We start from the raw sequence: 24629 nt of genomic DNA on the forward strand, positions 1-24629 counted from the left end.
AAGAAGGAAGTACTATGTGCATTCAACAGAAGAAGGCGAAGAGCAACGCCGTTTTTGACGAGGAGTCCGTGGTGAGGTGAAGCACGTTTGTGGACGAGCATCGGAATTGTTTTTACTGTGATAGTTTAGTGACAGTGGAATCGCTAATCGTTTTCAAAGTCCTTGATCAAAGTCAAAAATAGAGCTGCATTGTCCACGTGACTGCACAGGAATACATTTTGTACGGACAGAACTTGTAAGACCTTGAAGAAAAGAGGTATCGCACACGGATTATGTTAACAAAGTGGTTCTAGTGTAATTATTAATCGTGCGTTACAGGAATGTTGTGAATTAAAAACTAATTGCTGGCTCTAAAAGAAATATACTGCATCAGTCAGAAAGAAACCGGAATACTGTGTCTTCACTGATTTAAATAAGGAAAAGTAAAAGAAGTCCTTAATGTAAAAGTTACGACATTATGGGCGAAGACCAAAATATTTTCGAATGTCGAATCACAGTGACGACTTTGATGAAACTTTTATAAACAGGTCAGTTCTCTCCTGACCCCACGCATCACCTTAGTTACTTTAAAACCTCGAAAAACTAAAACATTACGAAAACTGACCATGCCTCTTTGCTTACAGCAACTTTTCGAACCGTCGTTTTGATAACTTAAACTACTTTTCTAATTTAAGGTACCTCAGCAACGTGGTACACCCTTTATAATGTTTTAGAATTTTTATCACAAAATTATATTTTGCATTGTTTTCAGTTGTTCCGAGACGTTTTCTTCATACGTTTATGTTCCTCCTTCATGACAGTTAGGAGGTACTGCTTCATTTTCCACTTCCGCAGAATGCAAGAAAAGCTCTGTGTCTCTACTATTTTCGTCACTCAACACATCCTGAACTTCTTTGATGTTTAACCAGGAAGAAAAGAACTAATTTTGCTTAGCCATTAATTTTCTCAGATTTTTTTCTGATAGCTTTTTATTTTTGCCTCATTTCAGTAGGTTTTTTTAGTGTTATATTTAAAAAGAATATGTCAAAATGTAATTTTAGGCTTTAAAGTATCTTCATTATTCTTGTGAAAGTTTTCAAGAGACATGTGACGATACATATCTGCAGGGAATCTAGGCAAGGGGAAAAACCTGTTGAAAATTTATTTTTATATTTCGTAAAAAAGATGTACGTAGATTCTGAGAAGAGGATTAGTTACTTCTCCTTAATAAACGTCGCTTTTTAAAAATCCTGTAAACCTATAATAAACATTGTAAAAATTCGAGGAAGATGGTAACGAAAACATTTCACTTCGTCGTTTACTCTTTTTCCTCTTTCTGGTAGCAAGTTAAATGAAATATTGAATTCCTGTACTATTTTCTGGACAGTGTAATATCGTACTGTATACATTCATTAACTGTCTATGAATTTTCCCCATAAAAATGACAGTACTTTTTTCTAATACCATTAGTGAGATATCTATAAGAAGAATAGAAATATGAATAAAAGTAAAATATGCAAATAAATAGCAAAGTATAACGATGACACTAAAGACAGAAAGGTTAAAAACCCACCAGATAATGCGAAACAGTTCTAGAAAGAAAGAAAAGGTCACGTGACCAATAACAGACCGACACGTTTCCACCAACGTCAACACCAAAATCTATTAATGGTGTGTACAGAACATTTTATATTTATTGTACGTTCTGCTAACGCTGCATAGAGAGTGAGAAGATAGTGACCATTTCATACTGATCACTGTTATTACCTGAAGATAAATTACAGTCGACTACCATAGTTGATGGAATGGCTCTATTTTCGGAAGGAAATGTTGTGACGAGGAGCTATTTGTGATTGTGTTGCAGGAGGTAAAAGTGATCTTGTTGTTTAGCTAACATGTTTTCCTTTAATAGGAACAGTCGCTATGGCATTAGGCGTTTAAAAGCTGCCGTTTTCGATGCACTACCACTACGTAGAAATTAGTATGTCCCTAGCTATAGTCTGACTCATTCCTGAATATCGATCTGCTGAAACAGTTTGCAAGTATGCACTTTATATCTCCCGCAATAGACGGAAAGTTGTATAGCGTATAAATAAAATAGAGCATTAATTTCATTTTTTACAAATGTATCTTTTTGTAAGGCACGCATCTTCGACATAGATGAATTAAACGATAAAACAGTGCACAGCTACAATTTTTTCATGTGTAGTACAGCTTAGAATTTCGAATTATCACGTGCAAATAAGTATATTGATATGTGATTATGTTTTCGTGTTTGTTCTTCGACCTCTCTTTCCCTGCAGTCGACTTTTTGTGGTTTACTGCAATTGGAAAAATGGAAATAATGTATCTTGTGATTTTTTACGGGTTAATGTTAGAAAATAGTATTTTTTCTGTCTAGTTATTGGTGCTGTCCTTCTTTCAGCATGAAGAAATCCACTCAAATGAAACTCATCTCTCACACTGTTTCTGTGTGCTATGAAGATAGTACGACAGTATAGCTTTGCGAAGGGTTTGGATACCATAAGAGCAGCTGCATTTTTCATGGATTGCATTTTTATCTTAATGGCTATTTAATTGATTGTTTATGGACCATATTTTATTTCATACCATTTTGTTGCAAATAGTGAGTGAAGTGTATTAAGGAATGAACATATTTACGGATTTTCTTTAGTTATTATATACGGGAGAAACATTTGAAGAAATTAAGTGAGTCTCTGTCTACGTTGTCACTGAGAATTTTTTTCTTGCTTAATGTGGTGTACAAAAATTTGCAGATACTCTATTAAAAGGATTGTATGTTATTTCTGGAAGTGATGGAGAGTGTTTTTATGTGTTGCTATGGTTGATTTTGTGAACTGGTTAGCAACTCACATAAAAATACTGGACATCTATTCTTAAACACAGAAGAAGGTCTTAAGATATTTAATCACTTCCAGGAAACATACAATGCATAGAGAAGATGGAAATTTTTGTACACCACAAAAAGGAAGCAGCAAAATTCTCAATGACTGATTTATTTTGTCTGATTTTGTGACTGCAGTAAAACCACAAAAAGTCGACTACAGCGCAAATATCATCCAAAATGCCAATGGAAATAGATTCATTTGATAATGAAGTAAATTCTCCCAAACCGTCGTGCTATGCAAGAAAAAATCGCAACTGGTACAGTGTTTTATTATTGAAATCATAAAACAGAGCAAGGTCGTAGCAAATATATTTTATTTTTCTATTTTGGCCAACTAGGAATCATATGATAATTCTATTGCGTCCCATTTCCCATTTTCCTTTCGTCTCCTATTTATACATCTTTCCACCACACCTGTTTTTTTCCGTCAGACCACACATAATCTACTTCTGCCTTCGGATCCTTCTGTTGAACAATTTCCTTCTGAAAATATGTCTTTCTGCTGCTTCTTTTGCCTCTGTTTTATACAGTTATCAATTTTATTTTACTTGTCCGATCCAGCTTCTTGTTATCTTACTTTTCCAGAGATACGTGAAGAACTGTTTGTCGGACAGTTAATGTTCACACTTTATAAATAACGAATTTTTTTCTTGTTTTTGCTATTATTTTAACATACCTCATGATTGTTTCCTATTTTAGCGGCCACTTTGCTTCTCATTGCATCACAAATTTGCACCCACATTTCTTCTCTAAGTACTTCTAATTCATCTACTTTTCAAATATGTGCTACGGCAAACTTGTTTTAAGCGCTTTTAATGCAACAATGACGATTAAAATTCAGTATAACAGTGTCGATCACAACAAATGTTTATTATTATGGCAACCGGTATCGGTGTACAATTTAGACAATCTTCAGGCCTTAAGCATCATGATGGCGGCTGGTGGCGGTGGATGGAGGAAGACCCGCAACAACACCGACGACAACGGCTGTCGTCCGTGTTCTTATAGATCTCTGTCGACCGTACAAGCCGCCATCACGGTGCTTTCGGCGTGAAGGTAGTCTGAATTATAGACCGAAACCGGCTGCCAATCATAGTAAATATTTGTAGCGATCGAGACTATTTTACTGAATTTTAACATCTCACACTGATCACTGTCAAATCTCCATTGAAAGAACGCTTTCTAAATTTTTAAGCTATAATGTAGGTTACCCTTATTTCTAATCGAGTAGTTTTTCCAACTTGAGTTTTACTGTGCTGCCTGAGTGCTGGCGCTGTTGCAGGTCTGGTGGGTTCTGGAGAAGCTGCGGATGCCGAGAGCCGCGTCCTGGGCGTTTTCGGCCGCGAGGAGTGGAGGGACTCTGGTAAGCTGACAACCCGCTACACACCAGCAGTGGGTAGCAGTTTCGAAGCCAAAGCGGAATGAAGGAGGGTGACAACTGAACACTTTGCTCTCTCTCTCTATTTGCTCTTTGAGACGAACCCATACGTTGCGATTATCGTGCTACACTCTACGAAATGAGATATCGAAGCAGACTTTCCCATTCGTGATTGCTATGATTTAGTCGTTTAGGGTCAAAGTACGATCTTAAAGCAATAAGGCGCAATTCGATTTTCGAGCGCTCTTAAGTACAAAACATTTCGAACTTGTTAATACAGTCACCGATAGCTAAGAGCACAACATAATAATTTTATAGTCGTAAAATCGCTAGTTCGAATCTCGTTTGTAGCAACTTTTTGGCATTTTTATTTAAATTCCATATTTAACAATTGTTGAATAAAGAATTTTTAGAAAAATAACGTATTTTAATTTTAATTACTAGTCTCATGAAAATAAATTAAAAATTTATACATGCTTGTAAAATGCCTTATTGTTAAAATGAAACAATTTGTACACGTTGTCTCGGAAGTATTGTTCAATATTCAGTGATATGACAGCAATAGTCACTTGCTGTAAAAAAATTTGTATGGATATATGCCCAGTTCCGAATGGTTTCCTAGACAGAACACACTTAATGTTCCTTGTTATTTATTTTCTGTATTATTCGGTACATTGTCAGGTTCATACATGTACACCACTAGGTCAACATTACATCATGTGTTTTACAGCACACGTTTTACAAAGTATCAATCGAAAAATACGTATATGTGACACATTCACCTCTAAACATTATCGTGCACGTCATGTTACAGTTCACAATAAATATACAAGTGTCTCAAAGTCAACTTCAATGCATTTGTGCACTCTTGGGAGAACATGTTGTGTTGCTTGTCTGAGTGCCCCTGCATGTACCCTCATGAGGGCAGCAGCGTCCATGATGCGACCGTTTGTTTGCTCGCCTCAGATTTCATACAACCCCATAAATAGAAAGCTAGTGGCGTAAGGTCTGGCAATCTTGTTGGCCAGCTAATTATACTACCAAGACCAATCTAGCGGTTAGAGTACGTATGCTTTAGACGTTCCTTCACACGTCTGGTAAAGTATGGAGGCGCTCCGTCCTGCCTTCAACGGGCTACTTTAATGGCAGAACGACCTTCCGAGCACACAGGCTGAAACAACGCGGTAGGCTGGACAGGATAAAACGTTAATGGGGTTAATTGAGAAAAACGTGCGTACCACCAGCCCAAAAACGAACCTAAATTAGTTGCGTTCTATCTCGGAAGCCGTCTGAAATAGAACATTCGTCCAGATGAAGATATTTGCAGCAAATGAGCGTTCTTGTTATATCCCCGAATAATGACCATTCTTTCTGGGACATGCTGTATAGATGTTTATATATGTCTGTGCTCGGAAATCTTTGACTTTTTACTGGCGTTGTTTCTCGATATTTTTTGAAAATTGTGTTTTACTGCCTTGGGAAATCGACCGCTGGGCACCGAGCTTCAAATTCTGTGATGATAAAATACTGGAAATCAGAGCTCGTACGGAAAGATATACCGTAGGTGTTCGTTCTTTCCGCGCGCTGTACGGGATTTGAATAATAGAAAATTATGAAGATGGTTCGATTAACCCTCTGCCAAGCACTTAAATGTGATCTACAGAGTATCTATGGCGATGTAGATGTAGATGTGTTAAGAAAATCGAAGAGAGCCAGGGCCATAAGGTCTCTTTGCAAGCCTCGTAAAGTTTAATTTCCATTTTCTTGGTGTTTTGTATCGGATATTTTGCATCTCGTGGGACTCTTGCAGAGTACGGGGACGGCGCTGGCGGCGCGGCGGACAACCTGGCTCAGCCGTCGCGCGGACCCCGAGAGCTGGGCGCCAGGTCCCACAGCGACAGCGCCTGCCTGCCGCCAGGGGCGCTGCCCGCGCTACACGCCGTTCTCGCTCTGCAGCTGCAGCTACTGCTGCTGCGGTGATGGACCACCACGTCCACAACATAACCACTGTACAACTTTTGTAAAATAAACCCAGTCTCCCAAATCATGCGCTTATCCAGATTATTTACAACAAACCCGAACTCCTTGTTCTTTTAATAGTGTCATACGAGTTACTGTGGAATGGAAATCGTAAGAAAGGAGTTGGAAAACAAGTATATGTTCCGCAACTCAAAGCACTTCTCGCTACAGGCAGATCCGATGCTTTATGACATAGTTCTTCGAGATATGGTATGACTTCTTGCAGGATGGGAATCGGAAGACTGGACCTAGAAAAAGAAGTATGTCGTTCACAATTCAAATCCTATCCCGAACGCGACAGATTCGACATTTTGTAGCCCAGTTCTGTGGGTTAATGCAGAACCAAAACCATAAGAACGGATATAGAAAACATGTATGTGATCCATGTATGTGATCCATAAAATACAGATTCGGTGCTTATGACCTAGTTCTTGACGGTATGGTATGAACTACTGCGGAACCGAAATTGTAAGAATATCTGGTCCACAACTCAAAGCACTTCCCGAAACATACAGATTCTACGCTTTTTGATCTGACCCTTGACGCTGTCACATGACACTGCAGAACTGAAGTTGTAAGGATGGATCTAGAAAAACGAGTATGTGGTCCACAGTTCGCAGCATTCTTCGCTACATGCAGAGTCCGAACTTTATGATCAGTTCTGCCTATTAATGCAAGTGTCCAAAATATCGTATTTTTATAGCTATCACGTAAAGAAGCACTTAGGTAATACGTTAACAGGAAGAATTCCTTGAGTTTTCCAATAATTTATACTTGCCGAACCCGCACATTAGCGACAAAATTTCGGAGTCTCGTTAAACTCCTTATGTCATATAAAATACCAAAACGAACCGTTTCGGCTGTGCTGCAGGGGCCTTCCTCAGGGAAAATAAAGATTAACTGCAGCGTGTGTGCTTCAGTACATCACTCTTCTAAAGATGTCACTAGACCAACGATGTCGAAACGCCCGCTAAACCCGCAGGGCAGAACGGGTGATTAGGATTGTGGAAAGGGCCAAATAAGGTGTCGGTCTGGTTCACTCAAAATTGTAATTTATTGTAATTTAATAACGCCTTTAAACAAAAACGGCACATAGCCGAACCTTTAGAACTACGAGTCTCAAAAAGGCAATTATTTCACGGCTGAAGGCCTTCAAACAAGAAAACTTAAAGCAACAAGACAAACCTCAAATGTAAAATAATTACATACATACATACACAGCGAGGTTGAGAGCCTCAAGGCAAGGGTGAAAAGAAAAATATGAACAAGATGCAATACAAACGGCTGAAGGCCAACAATAAAATTTTCAAGGTTTAAAATAAATTACCATAACCTTTCAAAGGCAGAAGGCCGCAATGTTTTTTTTAATGATTTATGCGTCTGAAGGCCCACAATAGATTTTCCAAAATTCTAAAATACATAAAATCCTGTAAAAGCAAGAATTTTTTAAAACATTGTCTGTGATTGATTATAAAAAGACAATTAAACTGGCGAGAAGGACAATAAAGAAAACGGCACTCAGAAGCCTCCGGAGAGGTCGGTCTGCCCTCGTTCACTTAGGTGAGACAGCCACGGACCAACCGACAAAACGACTTGCTTGCCACATAGGTACATGAGAACTCAAACACCAAAAGCTACGAACTTAGTTATCCACAATGAAACATCTATTAAGCAGTCAAAACTACACACCTAGTTGGACAGCGACAACAGATGAGGTAAAGACGCTGCCTGAAATTACGTTAGTGGCCAGGGCAGGTAACCGGAAAACAAACGGCCGCAAGGCAGAAAATTCCGCTGGTACACTTGAATTTGAAATAGACAGCTGGAGAAACAAAGCCGAGACCTTACAGAGCAGTACTGAATTCAGATTTGAGGTTGAAGAGTTAAAGTTTGTATTACTGTTGTCACCAGCAGGTACTGTAAGTGAAACAAAACACAGACTATACACATAACTCATACCGTTGAGAATTGCATCGTAGTGAAGAGATTTTTTAGTGCAATAGAGATACAAAGATAAGTACTGGTTATAAATCAAACGAAGTGCAATTATTGAGTAAAAAGCCACAGGAGGCAACTGGTCTCTTATATAGAAATATTCAGAAAATGTCCCCGAACTGCAAAAATGTTTTCTGCGGAGCTCAGAATCACCACATACATGAAAAGCTTCCAATAAGAAAATGAATAGAATCTGTATGTATTATCAAAGTATTCGTACATTAATTAATGTACTTTAAAATGGGTAAGCACAAATTACCAACAAATAATTAACAATTCACTCTTACTGTAAGTCTAATACACTGTATTACCTAAACTACATTACTATACACAACATTTTAATTTTCCTTCCAGCGGAGGTTGGATAATAATTGCATATACACACTTTCGAGTACAAAAGCTTACGTTTCTGGTAGTTTCTTATCCACTTCGCAGTCGTGAGTAGTCGGACTCTAATATCAGTTGCCTTAGGTGGCTTTCACACGTCAGCGTAATCCACATCACCTACCACTCTTTGGGGTGAAATGTTATCATGACTTTCGCTGGGCGCTGTATCGACAACAGATTCGACAATAAGCACATCGCACAAAAAATTGTTACCAACATCAAATATCACCAACTAATGGCTTGATAAGAGCCCCAAATTTGCGAGAACATTAGTCCACGCAGATTCTTCAGGTACACAATATCGGAAGGAATCCACGCATTAATAATTAAACCCCTTATAGTTGCAAAATTGCAGGTATGTTCCTTGCTACATTTCATCGCTTTTCCAAGAAAATATTGTAGTTATTATTGGGATGAAGATGAGGTGATTTAGTCGAAGTGCGATAGAATTTCTCTGTGCTTGCGAAACCTTAAGGCCTGCATGTAGCCCAGAGTCCAGGGATGTCGACTGGTTCGTTTCACCCACCGTTCGAAATAGTACCACCCATTCTTCTCGGGATTGACATCGGTTGATACAGCAGGTCAGTCAAAGTGCGATACAGTCCCCGAAAGCTGATAAAACCACAAACTTCAACAAAGCTGCTGTTCTGGAAGACGGAACTGTTCACATCACACTCTTCATAAAACTGGAGAGAAAAGGAAAAGTCGTGGTCACCAACGACAGTACGAAAACAACTCCAAAGCATCACAGAACCATCCGGAACTGATCTACGCCCTCTGAACACTGCCGATGTACGCCTTGTTGGGCCATTGGTCCTCTTGATGCCTTGCATTATATGAAAACATGCAAAACTGCAGCCCGCTAGACCACAGTACACCCTCCAGCGAGCAACTGTCCAATTTCTATGTGGTCTGGATTACAGAAATGTGAAGATTTGTCTGGGGCTGACAACAATGTCCCTTTGCGAGAATGTCCACTGGATGTTAACACTGGAACTGGTTGGGGTGAACAGACAGGAGTGATATTTATCGTGTTTGAAACCGATTCTCATTGAGAAGGTGTGAAACTCATCTTACAATCTTTTTACAACTACTTTTCTTACGCCGTGTTCCATGATTGCGGGTGAGATACTACTCCTAGTAGATACGTTGGGTAGTCGGAAGGTGATAAACAAAGTGGGCAGCTTCAATCAAGATGTGGCACGTCCAGACGTTCCAAATCTTCCTTACCTTTCTTCCATGTCGCCACGGTGACGTATCTTATAGAAGCACACCATGCAAACGACTGGTCCATACATCACTTCCATGACCTTCGTAAGCCGTAGAGGGTCACATGACACGTTGTGTAGCATTTTCTCCGCTATCTACAGCATTACAAACCGACCACTGTGCACTTTTAACCCTCGCAATACCGAGGGTAGGTGGCTGGATGGGGGTGCGCCGGGGGTGGGGTGGGTGGCGTGGGGGGGGGGGGGGGGAGCTATTTTATGCTCATCTTTCGGAAATGTTGTAGTCAATTACTTTATATTTTAAAATTATGAGAAAAATCTTTTTGACATTAAATCTGCTACCTGATACCATAAATGATTGAAATTTTTCAGTCAAGGGAAACAAAACTTTTTAGCAGTAGGTGACACATTCTGGAATGAATGTCATATTCAATACTTCCACATTCGGGCCCTTACTTACACATCAATACCTCTTTAAAAATTGTGCTGTGAGTAAAGATCAACAACAATTAACGACTTTTGCGCATTTACTTTTTTTAGGATGGGCAAAAAGTTACCCTCGCCCCCTATTGGTAGTACATATTGAAATTCGTCGATGTTGGTAACAGTGTGCTTTTCGTATTCTGGATCCTACTAACGTTTCAGCACCTCTTTAAAAAGTGTGTTGTTAATACAGGTCAACGAAAATTAACGAATTTCTGTTTTTAATTTTTTATCATGGGTATAGCGTATCAACACTAGGTTATGGACATTAAGGAAAATTCATTGGTACCTCTAAGGTTAAGATGATATCTTTTCTCCGGTGAGCTAAAAATCACTCGTCATTTTTACATGTCACGCTCTTCATTTCCATTGTCTCAGCTGTACATATATTCCAGTCAGAATTACACACATTAAAAAAAGAATTGCATCACCCTGGTTCCAAGAACTCCTGAAGATAGACGTTGACTGTGGATATGGTATCACAGACACAGTCTCTTCGGCTGTTCAGAGATGTCACTAAACCCGCCCATTAAACGGAGGATGTCCGATAGCCAATCAGTTCCAGTCATTCCACCAGGAGGGAGGTATAAGGTTCGTGTTGCCTGTAGTTCAACCATGCCTAGACGGTCAATACCGCGGATAGATCGCGTCTGCATTGTTACCCTGTGCCAGGAAGGGCTCTGAGCAAGGGAACTGTCCAGGCGTCTCGGAGTGAACAAAAGCAATGTTGTTCGGATATGGAGGAGATACAGAGAGAAAGGAACTGTAGATGACATGCCTCGCTCAGGCCGCCCAAGGACTACTGCTGCAGTGGATGATCACTACCTAAGAATTATGGCTCGGAGGAACCCTGACACCAACGCCACCATGTTCAATAATGCTTTTCGTGCAGCGACAGGACGTCGTGTTACGACTCAAACTTTTCGTAGTAGGCTGCCCGATGCACAATGTCACTCCCAACGTCCATGGCGCGGTCCATCTTTGGAGCCACGACACAATGCTGCGCGTTACAGACGGGCCCAACAACATACCGAATGAACCGCTCAGGATTGGCATCACGTTCTCTTCACCGATGAGTGTCAAATATTTTTTTTTTATTTATTTATTTAACCTGATCAGATTAGGGCCATCAGGCCCTCTCTTACATCGGACCAGTGTTCCACACATGCAGCATTTCACACATCAGAGTTACATCATGAACATAGTTTAAATGAGAAAATTAGCTTACTCTAGTGACAATATGAATAAAGAGTAGTGACTAAGACCTAATAAAGTAAATGCGGAAGTATTTTTACAACAGTTGCTATACATACAGATTATGATAAAAGCAATAACAATAACAGTAAAACAAAAAAATCAAATAATAATGATAAACATGACTAAGACATAATAAAGTAAATGCTGGCAGTATTTTTACATCACGTGCTATACATACAGATTATGGTGAAAGCAATAATAATAACAGTAAAAAAAATCAAATAATAATGACAAACATGGGAAAGATTGGCAATAGTAATGAAGGTTTGTGCAGATGTACATTAATATCTTGGTGTGTAAAGTAGATGTTTACTAGTATAGCGAGTTTTGGGTAAGGGAGGTTTAAGGAGGGGGAAAGAGGGAACTAATGAGGTGAAGTGCACTCATGTACAGAGGAAGGCATTACTGTTGCTTAAGTAGATACGTCATTAACTGTTTTTTGAAGCCGGTCATGTTTTTAAGTTCTCTAACATAACGAGGGAGGTTATTCCAGAGTCGGGTTCCCGCTACTGTAAAGGACTTGGAGAAGGTGACTGAGCGATGCAGTGGAACGGAGAGGATTTTATTATGATGGGAACGTGTGTTTCTGTCATGTTGTTCCGACATGAGTGTTAGGGACGAGGAGAGATATGAGGGACAGTGTACATTTATAAGGCAGTAGATGAGACAGAGTGTATGGAAATCTCTGCGTTTGTCTGCACGCAGCCAGGACAATTTTGCATATGCTGGTGAAATGTGATCAAAAAGTCGAACGTCACAGATATATCGGACGCAGGCATTCGTGACCAGTTCTAGACGTCGGGAATTTTCCTGAGAGAGGCCTTGTAGGATAATATCGCTGTAGTCAATGATTGGGAGTATAAGCGTTTGTACTAATTTCTTTTTCAGATCGAAAGGGAAGAGTTTTTTATATTTTTGTAGGACATGAAGGGATGCTGATGCTTTTTTGCACACTGCAGTTACGTGCTCTGTCCAATTTAGATTTTCATCTATTATTACTCCCAAACTCTTTGCTGAGGGAGAGAATTTAATATTTGTTCCATTTAGGATAAGAGGTGGTACGGATTCCCGATGTTTTGGGCTAATGAGCTTAGAGTGACCAACAAGTACCGCTTGGGTTTTAGATGGGTTTAGTTTTAGACCTATGTCCTGTGCCCATTTTGACAGTGCATCGAGGTCAGTATTGAAATTTTCAATAGCTTTCTTGAGATTGCTTGGTTTCGCACTTAGATACAACTGAAGGTCATCAGCATACATATGGTATTTGCAATAGGTCAGGACCGATGACACGTCATTGACATAAAGAGAGAAGAGTATAGGACCTAATACTGAGCCTTGGGGAACGCCTGACACTACCTGCCGCCATTGTGATTTTATATTCCCAGACAGGACGCGTTGCTGACGAGACGTCATGTATGAGGGAAACCATTGCACTGCGCTTGGTGAGAAATTTAGACCGCTAAGTTTGGCTAGTAAGATGTCGAAGTCGACAGTATCAAATGCTTTGCTGAAATCTAAGAAGCAAATGATAGTCGTTTCTTGTCTGTCCATGGCAAGTTTCAGGTCATCTGTCACCTTTATCAGAGCGGATGTTGTGCTTCGATGTTTACGGAAACCTGATTGGTATTCGTCTAGTAGGTTGTTAGTAGTTAGGTAGTTGGTGAGCTGGTCATGAACTATATACTCTAAGGCCTTTGATAGTGCAGGAAGAAGGCAGATGGGGCGGTAGTCAGAGGGTGCTGTGGCGATGTCCTTTTTAGGCAGTGGCTTAATTTGTCCCAGTTTCCAGGCCTCAGGGAAAACACTTGTGATTAATGAATCGTTGAAAATGTCTGTTATAGAGGGCAGTAGTTGGTCAATAATAAGTTTTACCATCTGGATAGTCATACCATCATGTCCAGTAGATGCTGATCTAATCCGCATTATGGCTTTCTTGACAGTACTGCAAGTGACGTGCTGCAGATAGAATTTTTCTTTGCTACAGTCGTTCAACCCCATGAAGTAATCAATGATTTTCTGTTTTTTTTTGCGGATCAATTTTGGTTGCAGGTAATGTGAAGAATCGGTTTAGTTCTTCAGCTGGGACGATGGGATTTTCTGCAACTTTTATTTTGCCTAAACCGAGACTACGGAGATTTTTCCACAGGATAGCTGGTCTACATCTATTGTCAGCTAATGTACGGGCATGTCTGAGCTTAGCGTTTCTCACCGCTTGACTGACTTTGTTTCGTTTCTGCTTGTATACAGCGTGATTTTCAGGTGTAGGGTGCATCTTGTATGCTCGATGTGCAGCATCTCTGAGATTCATGAGCTGTTTTAGTTCATCAGTCAGCCAAGGTGCAGGTTGCCTTTTTACTTTTCTGGTCTTTATTGGAGCATATTTGTCATATAGTTGAGTAATTTTGTTAGTGAAATCGTGGAGTCTGTCGTTTATGTCCATGAGAGGAGTAGAGGTCATCCCCCAAACTATTTCTTGTGCCTCAGTTTCGAGTTCAGGCAAATTTATGCGTTTTAGGTCTCGGTATGTAGACAGTTTTTGTTTCTTTCTAGGGCATTCTAGTGAATACGTCATGGAAATGATGTCATGGGCAGACATGCCAGGCGCAGATATTTGAGGAGTGCGGATTATTCTGTTCGGAGATTTCGTTGCGAATATATCTATGAAAGTGTGACTGGTAGTCGTGTGGTGAGTAGGTGCCAGCTGAAGTAGCGTCATATTTGAGGAAGAAAGCATCCTCTTAAATTTCCCAGTGGAAGGACTATTGCACAGAAAATTAATGTTAGTGTCACTAGCTATAATTACATGTTCATATGACGATTAGAGACTAGAGAGGGCAGTTTCGAAGCAGGCGAACCCACCTACTTTAGGAGGTTTGTAAAGGACACATATTAAGCACTTTCTGTTAAGTGATTTGATCTCTATGAACATATATTCCACTTGTTTATCCACATTGTTGTCGGATGTGTGTAGTACTGTAGGTGACAAATCAGTGCGTATGTACGCCCCTACTCCGCCCCCTCGTCTGTTGCATCTGTCGTGCCTGAGAAAGATATAGCCATCTAGGTTTACAGAAGTTGTAGGAATACTTGGTTTGAGCCAAGTCTCTGACAAAAGTATTACGTGTATATCAGCAGTTTGAAATATACGTCTGAACTCGTCGAAGTGAGCTGGCAGAGACTGGACATTTGCATGTGCAATATGCAGCTTGGTGCGTTCGGGTGTTGATTGCCCGAGGAGGCTGCCTACAGATGTTTGCGGGTCGTGGTTGGCGGTAACAAGAGGGTCTGGCATGAGGAATGCGGAAGGCGTGTGAAGGAGAGGGGGGTGAGGGAGTGTCCTCCCAGCTCTGTGCAGTGAAAGCGGCCGGGAGGGGGAGGGGGAGGTCCCCGGGGAGACAACGGGATCTGCGGCCAAGGTCAGCGAGGTCTGCAACGGTTCTGGAAGTAGCCGTGGGCTGGCAGGGGAAGGAATTTCGCTAAACACAACGGGAGTAATCTGCACGTTATGACAGAGTGTGATATTAATTGCACTTATGAGGATAACAACTAAAGTATGATGGTGGGTTGCTAATTAAGGATGGAAGTGAGACTACCTTATGTAATAATTAACAAAATTACATGAGAAAAACAATTAAAAATGAAAATAGTTATGTGGAGAAACGCAAAGTTGATAATACAAATAATAACAAATATTACACGAGAAAAAATAATTAGAGATAAAAAAATAGTTATGTAGAGTAACGAACAATTTGATAATACATTAGTTACGATATGGTTGACAGTGTAAACAATATAAACATACAGGTTAGTGGCAGCAAGGTTAGACATGATTTAGCTTCTAAAGCACAGGCTTTCGAGTTCATTAACACTGCAAATTGTTTTCTTTCCGTTTTCGGTCTTAACCATTATCCTGCCGTCATTTGTCCATACGTTATGTAGCCCAAATTTCGAAATCGCGCTCTTCAAAATGTTTAGTCTTTCAGAGGTCAGATCCTCGCGTACTGTCAGACCCGACTTCGCGAGATTCTTCTTTGCTCTGAAGATTTCAGATCTTTTCCTATACGACATAAATTTCACTATTATGGGTCTTGGTTTTGTAGAACCTGGCGACTTACGACCCACTCTATGACTTCTGTCAATGTCACTCAGAGTCACCTGCACGCCTAGCTTTTCTTGGACAAGGTTTATCACAAGTTCATCTGTGTTCTCTCTGCTGCTCTCTGGAATGCCGAACAGTCTGAGATTATTGCGTCTCTGATATAGTTCGAGCTCGTCCGTCTTCTCGATCAATTTCTGTTCGAGCAGTCGTGCTTTCTCCTCACTTGCTTTTAACGATGTGTCCAGTGCACGGATCTCACTCGCATTCGCCTCCAGAGTTTTCTGTATTTTGTCCGTCACTGCTGCAGTGACGGCATCAGTGATGGTTTGAACAACGAGCCCGAGCGTCTCCTTAGCCTGCAGCGCGGCACTCACCTCAGCCTTCACGAGAGCGGCGATGTCGGCGATCCCGGGCGGAGCGGCCGCAACTCCCGGTGTGGACTCCACGCCTGCGCTGTCGCCGGCCTGGCCGTTGGCTGCACTGCGCGTTGTTCGGCGATTTTCCATTTTTAGTGCGATTCCGTGTAATTGGTGCTCAGTATGTAATGTAAAATACGACACTCGGCAGTATATATACGGCTTTAGTATATGTAGACTAGCCTAAATGCTTAAAACACCTCCAGATTTCACGTAAACTTGCGAGCCAAGCTAACGCACGTCACTCACTCGCCGCCATGTTGGACTACCTTCAACCAGACAATAGTCAGATACGTGTTTTGAGGCAACCCAGTCAGGCTGAACGCCTTAGATAAACTGTCCAGCGAGTGCAGCAAGGTGCAGGTTCCCTGCTGTTTTGGGGTGGCATTATGTGGGGCTAACGTGCAACGCTGGTGGTCATGGAAGGCGCCGTAAAGACTGTACGATACGTGAGTGCCATCCTCCGACCGATAGTGCAATCAAACCGGCTGAATATTGGCAAGGAATTCGTGTCCCCATCGTGCACATCTTCATGATAACGACATCGCTCGACTAGAATGTCCAGCATGTTCTCCAGTCATGAACCCTATCTACCATGCCTGGGATAGATTGAAAAGGCCTGTTTATGGACGACGTGACCCACCAATCACTCTGAGGGATCTACGCCGAATCGCCGTTAGGGAGTGGGACAATCTGGACGACCAATGCCTTGAAGAACCTGTGGATAGTATGCCATGACGAATACAGGCATGCATCAATGCCAGAGGATATGGTCTTTGTGTTAGAGGTACCGATGTACAGCAATTTGGACCACCATCATTGAAGGTTTCGCTGTATGGTGCTATAACACGCAATGTGTGGTTTTCATGAGCAACAAAAAGAGCGGAAATGATGTTTATGTTGATCTCTATTCCATTTTTCTGCACTGGTTCCGAAACTCTTGGAACGAGATGATGCAAACCTTTTTTTGATGTGTGTATTTTCCGGTTAATAAATTGCATGTTTACGAAGTTGGACCGAGATTTCCGCATTGTTCGAAAATTCACAGTGAAGTTTTACCCTCATGCTTTTATATGGGAGGCCGTTTTTGTACCAACTACAGTTACAACTGATCCATGGGCTGGAACACACATCGATTTATGCAGACATACAAATTTCAGTGTGCAGCGTCACTCTAGAGAACGAAAGGCTAGTAAGAGAAGCGAATGATTTAAAATGAAGCCTAGACTGGATGTTTGAAGTTGCAGATACATATATTTCTTTAAAATTTTTATCGTCAAAGACACCGTGGTGAGCGTAACCACTGAAATTTGCACAACATGCAAAATTTGGGTCTTTGTTCTCTATTCAGTGTCAAAATAGGATGAGGAGACATGTTAGAGATGTCACTTGCACCACTGGCGGTAAGTGTGTAACATACGTTAATAGGAAAGCAATGCAGCGTCATTTGAAAGCTGTATCGACAGAGAAACGGAGAGTGTAAATGCCCTGTCCGGTAGGTGGAGTAACTATACTTAAACAGAAATAAAAGAAGGCACATAAAAATCTGAGCTAGAGCGTATGATCGACACAATAATTTGTAGCTACACGGCCCGTCAGTCGCCTCTTGCTCTATGTTTAATGCGCTGTGGTGACTGACAGGTGTATGCCCGGGTGGTTGTGGGTTGACGCAAAGCTTATCGTTATGTGGCTCATGTGCGGAAAACATGGGATGTCACAGCTTAGTGTCAGGATTGGCAATAATTTCGAAACGGACAATGCCACTGCACGGTGATCTAGTCCGGGAGGAAATTAGAGTACCTCCTGCGTTAATGCCCCGACAGGACTTTTTTCTCCGAGAAACTTGACTCATAACATGGAACGTCATGCTTTGACGGATATAAATCAGAGTTTTACACGCACACGCCACTTGTATTGTCAGAGGCCTTTTGTAGTGAAAACATTCGGAAATTTGTTTCGTTACCATTGTATTGAACAAGAGCTGAACTCGTTTGACCCACAATATTGCTATATGGTAATGCTCGGCTAGATAAACGTACGTGGATGACACGGTGAAATTAAGAACCGTTGATCATTTATTTTCTTCTATAGTAGCAATGGTCCACTTACGTTATAGACAAGTTACATTATAGACAAGAATTCACAGAAGAGTGCTCGCCAGAGCGTATTTCCAGTTTTTCCACTTGGTAATTTTCTTCTGAGTCCCACCAGGGATGGAGCGTGTAAATAATCATTGCTTGTGTAGGGTTTTATGAGTATGACAAAAAGAGATGATGAAAAATATCTTATTTACCACTTTGAGGCAAGTAGCTCTGGTCCGAAATGACAGACCCGGGTGTTATGAGCGAAAATAGGAAATTTAAAATCAATCATTGATGGGCCAACGATGATAAAATCCAAGTTAACACTCTGTTAGACTAAGTTTATTTATGTGCACAACTTTCACAAGATTCTACATTCACAATAGTTTTATAAATTGACGTCACCTAACTTCCATGCAGACATGACATTATGTTGTAGTCATTCGAAAGTTCGTTGTGGTTTTCGAGCCATGTTATAAACAGAAGGCAGTTTGGAGAAATGTTTCATATATTTACATGACATTAAAAGAGAAACCAGGAGGTATAAGATGAGGTTATTGAGCTGTAAACGGAATATGACCTCATTTTTCTGCCCAAGCATCATCGGTAACATGACGAGGATGTGCCAAAAACCAACTAAACATTAATGACCACGGGGTTTGTAGGCCGATACGGGCTTGGACTAAATAAAAAACGAATAAATAAATGAAATACGCTGTACTTGTGACTGGTTGCAGTATTTCCTACAGTGTATTTTGTGAAAACAGCGGCGGCACTCTTCAACCAGACTGGATAAAATAATAAGTAAGTAGACTTTTCTAAGTATATACTCGTACATAAAATGTCATTCATTTACTTTATACGTACAGGCTGCAGGACGCCGTAAACAACCAGTAACCTTGTGTTATTATGCCAGTGTTGGCTACTACAGTCTACGTTGATTCAAGAGGAAGTGTTGTCCTTCAGCCCCAAGACTTGATTGAAAAAATAAAAAATAATTTATTCGACTGTACGTTATCGAATTCCTTCTCCATATCAACGAATATAACACATTTTCCTATCTTTTCCTTATTTCTGCCCTTTGATATTAATTGTAATGCTAAAATGTCTTCTACAGTGCCCCTAGTTCTCGAAAATTCTTTAAATTTTTCCTTCTGTTCTTCTATGAAGTGCTGTACTAGGTATTTTTTATGTATGCGATACAGACTGACTAGGTGGTAATTGTCACATCTACCCACTCTTTCTCTCATCAGAAACGTAATAATTATATTTTTTCAAAATACTTTTGGAACTTCATCAGTAACTTAAACTTCATTGGCTTCATTGTATAGAACTTGCTACGTCCTTTCATTTGATAACTGAAAATTCTTCAAGGCCGCATTAGCTGTATACAGTTTCCTTTATTAGGCACACAACCAGTTTCACACCGTCATAGGTGCATCTTCAGCTGATAATAATAAATTGAAAAGTTTTTATCACGTGAAGATGCGCCTGTAATGGTGTGCAATCAGTTGCTTTGCGTAATAAAGGAACCTGTATAAGTTAATGTGGCTCTGCAATAATTTCATTCACTTTCAAGAACTTTTTAAAAAGTTTTTTTACATTATTTTGGATAACTTTCGGAAATTTCTTTGCAGTAACGATCAGTTTAGTTAGTATAGATTTTGAATAAGTTCGTACAGTCAGTAAATCTCTTCAATATATTTTACTAATACAATTGATTAGAGTAAATGAATTTTAATAATACCGATCATTTTATCGATCACTGTAACCTCGATGTATATAGGAAAAATGAAATGATACAAATGCTGCTTCCATTTCATCACGTGGATATCCTTACGAAAACAGCTTTCTGTGTTATTTACTGAATAAGCATTTCATTAGTCATCGGTGCACTGCTTGGAAATCACTTTCTACAGCTCTATCTAGTGTTAAGCTACACATAACTGACTCGATGTTTTATGCTTATGGAACGTAAGAAATGAATTGAGAAGGAAGAAAAGGTAGCAATGCTTTTAAATAATCTTATTTCCATTCCTCGTTTGAATGTAACAGTTTTGTTCCGCTTCGCCTGTCGTTAAACAAATAGCGTAAATAATTTCTGTACAATTTAGACACTTACCAGTTTCTATTGTGACATGTTATTCGTGTCTTCAAGGTAGGTAAATGCAATTTTGGTTTAGAAAAACCAGGAGATCTTTGTAAGAAGTGTTACGGAAGTTATTTTTCGTTTGGTAATGACCCCAAAGAAAATATATATCTTTCCTCAGTTTATGGTAACAATAACTCTGCACTACTTTGTTCTACAAGTTCAGCTGCGGTTTATCGATTACAAGAATACGACATTAAGGCATCTTAACACGCTCCAGGTTGCTGACTTATTGTCCTCGCCACTGGAGCAGCATCATGGGGCGCTGGTGCGCTGGTGGCAGAGATGTAATAAAACTTGAGATCACTTTCCCAATAATTTCGTCGTTTATATTCATTAGGAGAGTCCCAAGGCAGATCCTTCAACTTTCCTTCAGAACGACGGCATCATTTTGTCACGGACAAGAAAGAAGGCGCCAGCTTTATATGGATCGAGAAGCTGTAAACTAGGTAAAGCCCAAGGAAGTGTGCTTGATTGAACGAAGTAAAATATTTCATATCCCAACAGTTGGACTAGTGTCATAAGTATTGTAGGTATAGTGTAGAAAAGTAAAACATTTCGTAATTTGAATGTGGAGCAGAGAAACTACTAGACAGAATTTACATCATGCGGACAGAGCTAGCCTGCATGTGTAATAGAATAAAATAACAGAAAACGTTTCATATTTAAACTAAAAAATTGTCTGTAGTGGTTTATTTTGTGGTTCATAGGATAAAAATTGTATTTAAAACAAATGTTAATTAATGAGTGCTAATGAAATACATGCACTTAAATAAATCAGTTTAAATTAGATATATAAACAGGGAAAGACGCGCCAGCAGTATCGATGTAAACTGTATATTATGCAGTTACTTTTATCTTTCACTATTATTTAACTGCAGATTCAGGCGATGGATAAGTTATACTTTGATTATTCATCTAAAACCCCATCATACTAGTACATGACTCCGGTAGTACGTATGACGTTAATGATTTTATTAAGGTAAATTGGAATTGAACTGAGGTATTGTCCATTCAATTTGTGATCTTCTTTCTTCCCTGGGTAGTGTATCGATTACAGTATGTTTGCAGCCACATGGCCCTCCTTCAACATGTCCATTGTCATGCGTATTATAAACCGTCCATCGATAGATATTAAGCAGCCACATCTTTTTACGCCTTTTTCCCTGGCGGCTTCTAATTTTCAATCAATGATCAGCTGCAATAATTGGTATTTCGAATTTCTTATTAGATGCCCATAATAAACAATTTTCCTACTTCCCACAGAGTGTAAAAACTCTCGATTACTTTAAATGTCGCTCATGCTATGCAAGGAATTTTTGGGAGAGCGTGGTAAGTCCACCTTTCAAATTCCTCTACGGGGTATAGCGTAATTAACATCCAAAACTTACACGGTTGAAAGTATACGATTGTAGAGGCAAGAAGTTTTTAGTAAATATCATCCCACCGACTAGTGGTACGCCTCATGTAATAGATACATGTACAGTATACTGCACTATGTACTGTCGTGAAGTAATATTGTATTTATTGCTTGGTTGAAATTTGTGCCGATTCACTGCGCTGGCCCATAAACTATGGAATCGCTTCATTTTTTTTAGGTTTCTACATAAGTATATAATAAATGAACAACAAATCAATCATTAATGTATTCTCCGTTGTTGTTTAAAGCCTTAAGAGAGCAAATTCAAGAGGTCCACCATACTCGGTGTCGCCAAACGTGTCTTCGTTTGGTGTCCTAAAACCGAACAAAAGACATACAAAATTTGTGCATTGGACGATGAGAAGGATCGAAACAGAGCCGAAAGGCTGACCTGTCTCGTGCTCTTTCATCTGTACTATGAGAACAACTGACGCTAATTGTATCTGATACGCCGCTTATATCTCCTCTCGAAACAGCCTGATTGCTTAGCTTCCATGCTAATTGGCTAGGAAATGGCGCAAGGTATCGAATTTTTTCTTAACAACTATTTCTCAGTACAGCATACACCACGTGATCATAAGTATCCGGACACCCCCAAAAACATACGTTTTCATATTAGGTGCTACCACCTACTGCCAGGTACTCCATATCAGCGACCTCAATAGTCATTTAGACACCGTGAGAGAGCAAAATGGGGCGCTCCGCTGAACTCACGGACTTCGAACGTGGTCAGGTCATTGGGTGTCACTTGTGTCACACCTACAAACATCCATAGGTCCATTGTTTCCGATGTGATAGTGAAGTGGAAACGTGAGGGGACACGTACAGTACAAAAGCGTACACGCCTACCTCGTCTGTTGACTGTCAGAGACCGCCGACACTTGAAGAGGGTCGTAATGTGTAATAGGCAGACATCTATCCAGGCCATCACACAGGAATTCCAGACTGTATCAGGATCCACTGTAAGTACTATGGCAGTTAGGCGGGAGGTGAGAAAACTTGCATTTTGTGGTCGAGCGGCTCCTCATAAGCCACACATCACGCCGGTAAATGCCAAATGGCGCCTCGCTTGGTGTAAGGAGCGTAGACATTGAACGATTGAACAGTGGAACAACGTTGTGTGGAGTGTTGAATCACGATACAGAATGTGGCGATCCGATGGCAAGGTGTGGGTATGGCGAATGCCCGGTGAACGTCATCTGCCAGCGTGAGTAGTGTCAACAGTAAAATTGCGAGGCGGTGGTGTTATGGTTGTGTTTTTCATGGAGGGAGCATGCACCTCTTGTTGTTTTACGTGGCGCTATCACTGCACAGGCCTACATTGATGTTTTAAGCACCTTCTCGCTTCCCACTGTTGAAGAGCAATTCGGGGATGTCCATTGCACCTTTCAACACGATCAAGCACCTGTTCATAAGGCACGGCCTGTGGCGAAGTGGCTGCACGACAATAACATCGCTGCGATGGACTGGCCTGCACAGAGACCTGATATGAATCCTATAGCACACCTTTGGGATGTTTTGGAACGCCGACTTCGTGCCAGACCTCACCGACCGACATCGATACCTCTCCTCAGTGCAGCACTCCGTGAAGAATGGGCAGCCATTCCCCAAGAAACCTTCCAGATTGAACGTATGCCTGGGAGAGTGGAAGCTGTCATCAAGGCTAAGGGCGGACCAACACTATATTGAGTTCCAGCAATGCCGATGGAGGGCGCGTCGAACTCTTAAGTCATTTTCAGTGAGGTGTCCGTATACTTTTGATCAAATAGTGTTTGCTGTAACATCCTTACAAGCTTTTCAGACTGTTTCTGAGCACCCTGTATTTGGAATGTTAATACAGACTCTAGCCCAGCTTTACACCAATTTCAGTGTCTGCTGCAACTTTCTGAACAACATGTTCTGAGTAAAAGTTAAGTGGCAAGAGCGACCAACTACAACCTTGTCGGATTCCTTTATGGATCTGAATCTTTTTGAATAATTTGCCACTGATCTTTATCCGAGCAGTCGGGTTCCTTTTTTGTTGTATGCTGTACTTTTTGATAAGACGCCGTTAACATCACAGACGAGATATTACCCAAAATCTCACTCTTGTAACACAGCACTGGACACTCTTGAATATTAATTATATCGAACACAGTTTATAATTACGGATTCAATACCTCTGTTTAAGATAACTTTTAACCTAAAATCTCACAAAGATTGACAGTGTCACCATTTAATTACACGTTGACTTAACATTCCCAACCGCGCTCGTCTACGATCATCGTCCAACTCTTTTTTAATGAAATTAATCACTTTCTCAACAATGACTATTAACAATAAACCTGCTGGGGTGAATAGATTTCTGTCCAGGCCATCTACTTCCGGACAATGCTCGACTACGGACACCACCCTAATCTGCCTGGTATTATAATAGATCTTCTGTCTTCAGCATTTTAACCGCTCCCACCCAAGGAAGTGATTATTATAGCGATTTTAGTTGTGGTGGAGTTGGGATCAAGAGGTGTGCGCAACAGTTTGATAAAAAAAATTTAAAATAAATAATCTTTAGCCGGTACTGGGGCTGGATAATATTAATTGAACATAGCAGAACAAGAAATGAACTGTGCCATATCATGTGATGATATTCGATTACCCAAGAGATGCTTTAAAGAACAGATAAAGAGTTCTTAGACTAGGCACTGTAAAAATGAGCCACTAATATTGGCCTCGCCAGTTGGATTACAAAATATTCTAACTTCACTTGCTCTTAAATAACAGAACGTAAAGATTAATACATTCGCCTTCTGATTCAATACAATATCCGTTAAGTCAGAACGTTACGGAGAA

The 24629-nt window shown here is 40.4% G+C and overlaps 1 protein-coding gene across 1 annotated transcript in view; it reads left to right on the forward strand.

Annotated features, from left to right (window-relative positions):
* LOC126243161 (lachesin-like) overlaps positions 1–6245 on the forward strand; it is a 1186501-nt gene extending 1180256 nt beyond the window's left edge. Inside the window, exons 11-12 of the mRNA XM_049948146.1 lie at positions 4170–4250; positions 6076–6245. Of these exons, the coding sequence (XP_049804103.1) occupies positions 4170–4250; positions 6076–6245 (251 nt within the window). The remainder of the gene's footprint in view (positions 1–4169; positions 4251–6075) is intronic.
* Positions 6246–24629: the final 18384 nt, after the last annotated feature.

Source organism: Schistocerca nitens, chromosome 1 (assembly GCF_023898315.1).
Source record: "Schistocerca nitens isolate TAMUIC-IGC-003100 chromosome 1, iqSchNite1.1, whole genome shotgun sequence".
NCBI classification, from domain to species: Eukaryota; Metazoa; Arthropoda; class Insecta; order Orthoptera; family Acrididae; genus Schistocerca; species Schistocerca nitens.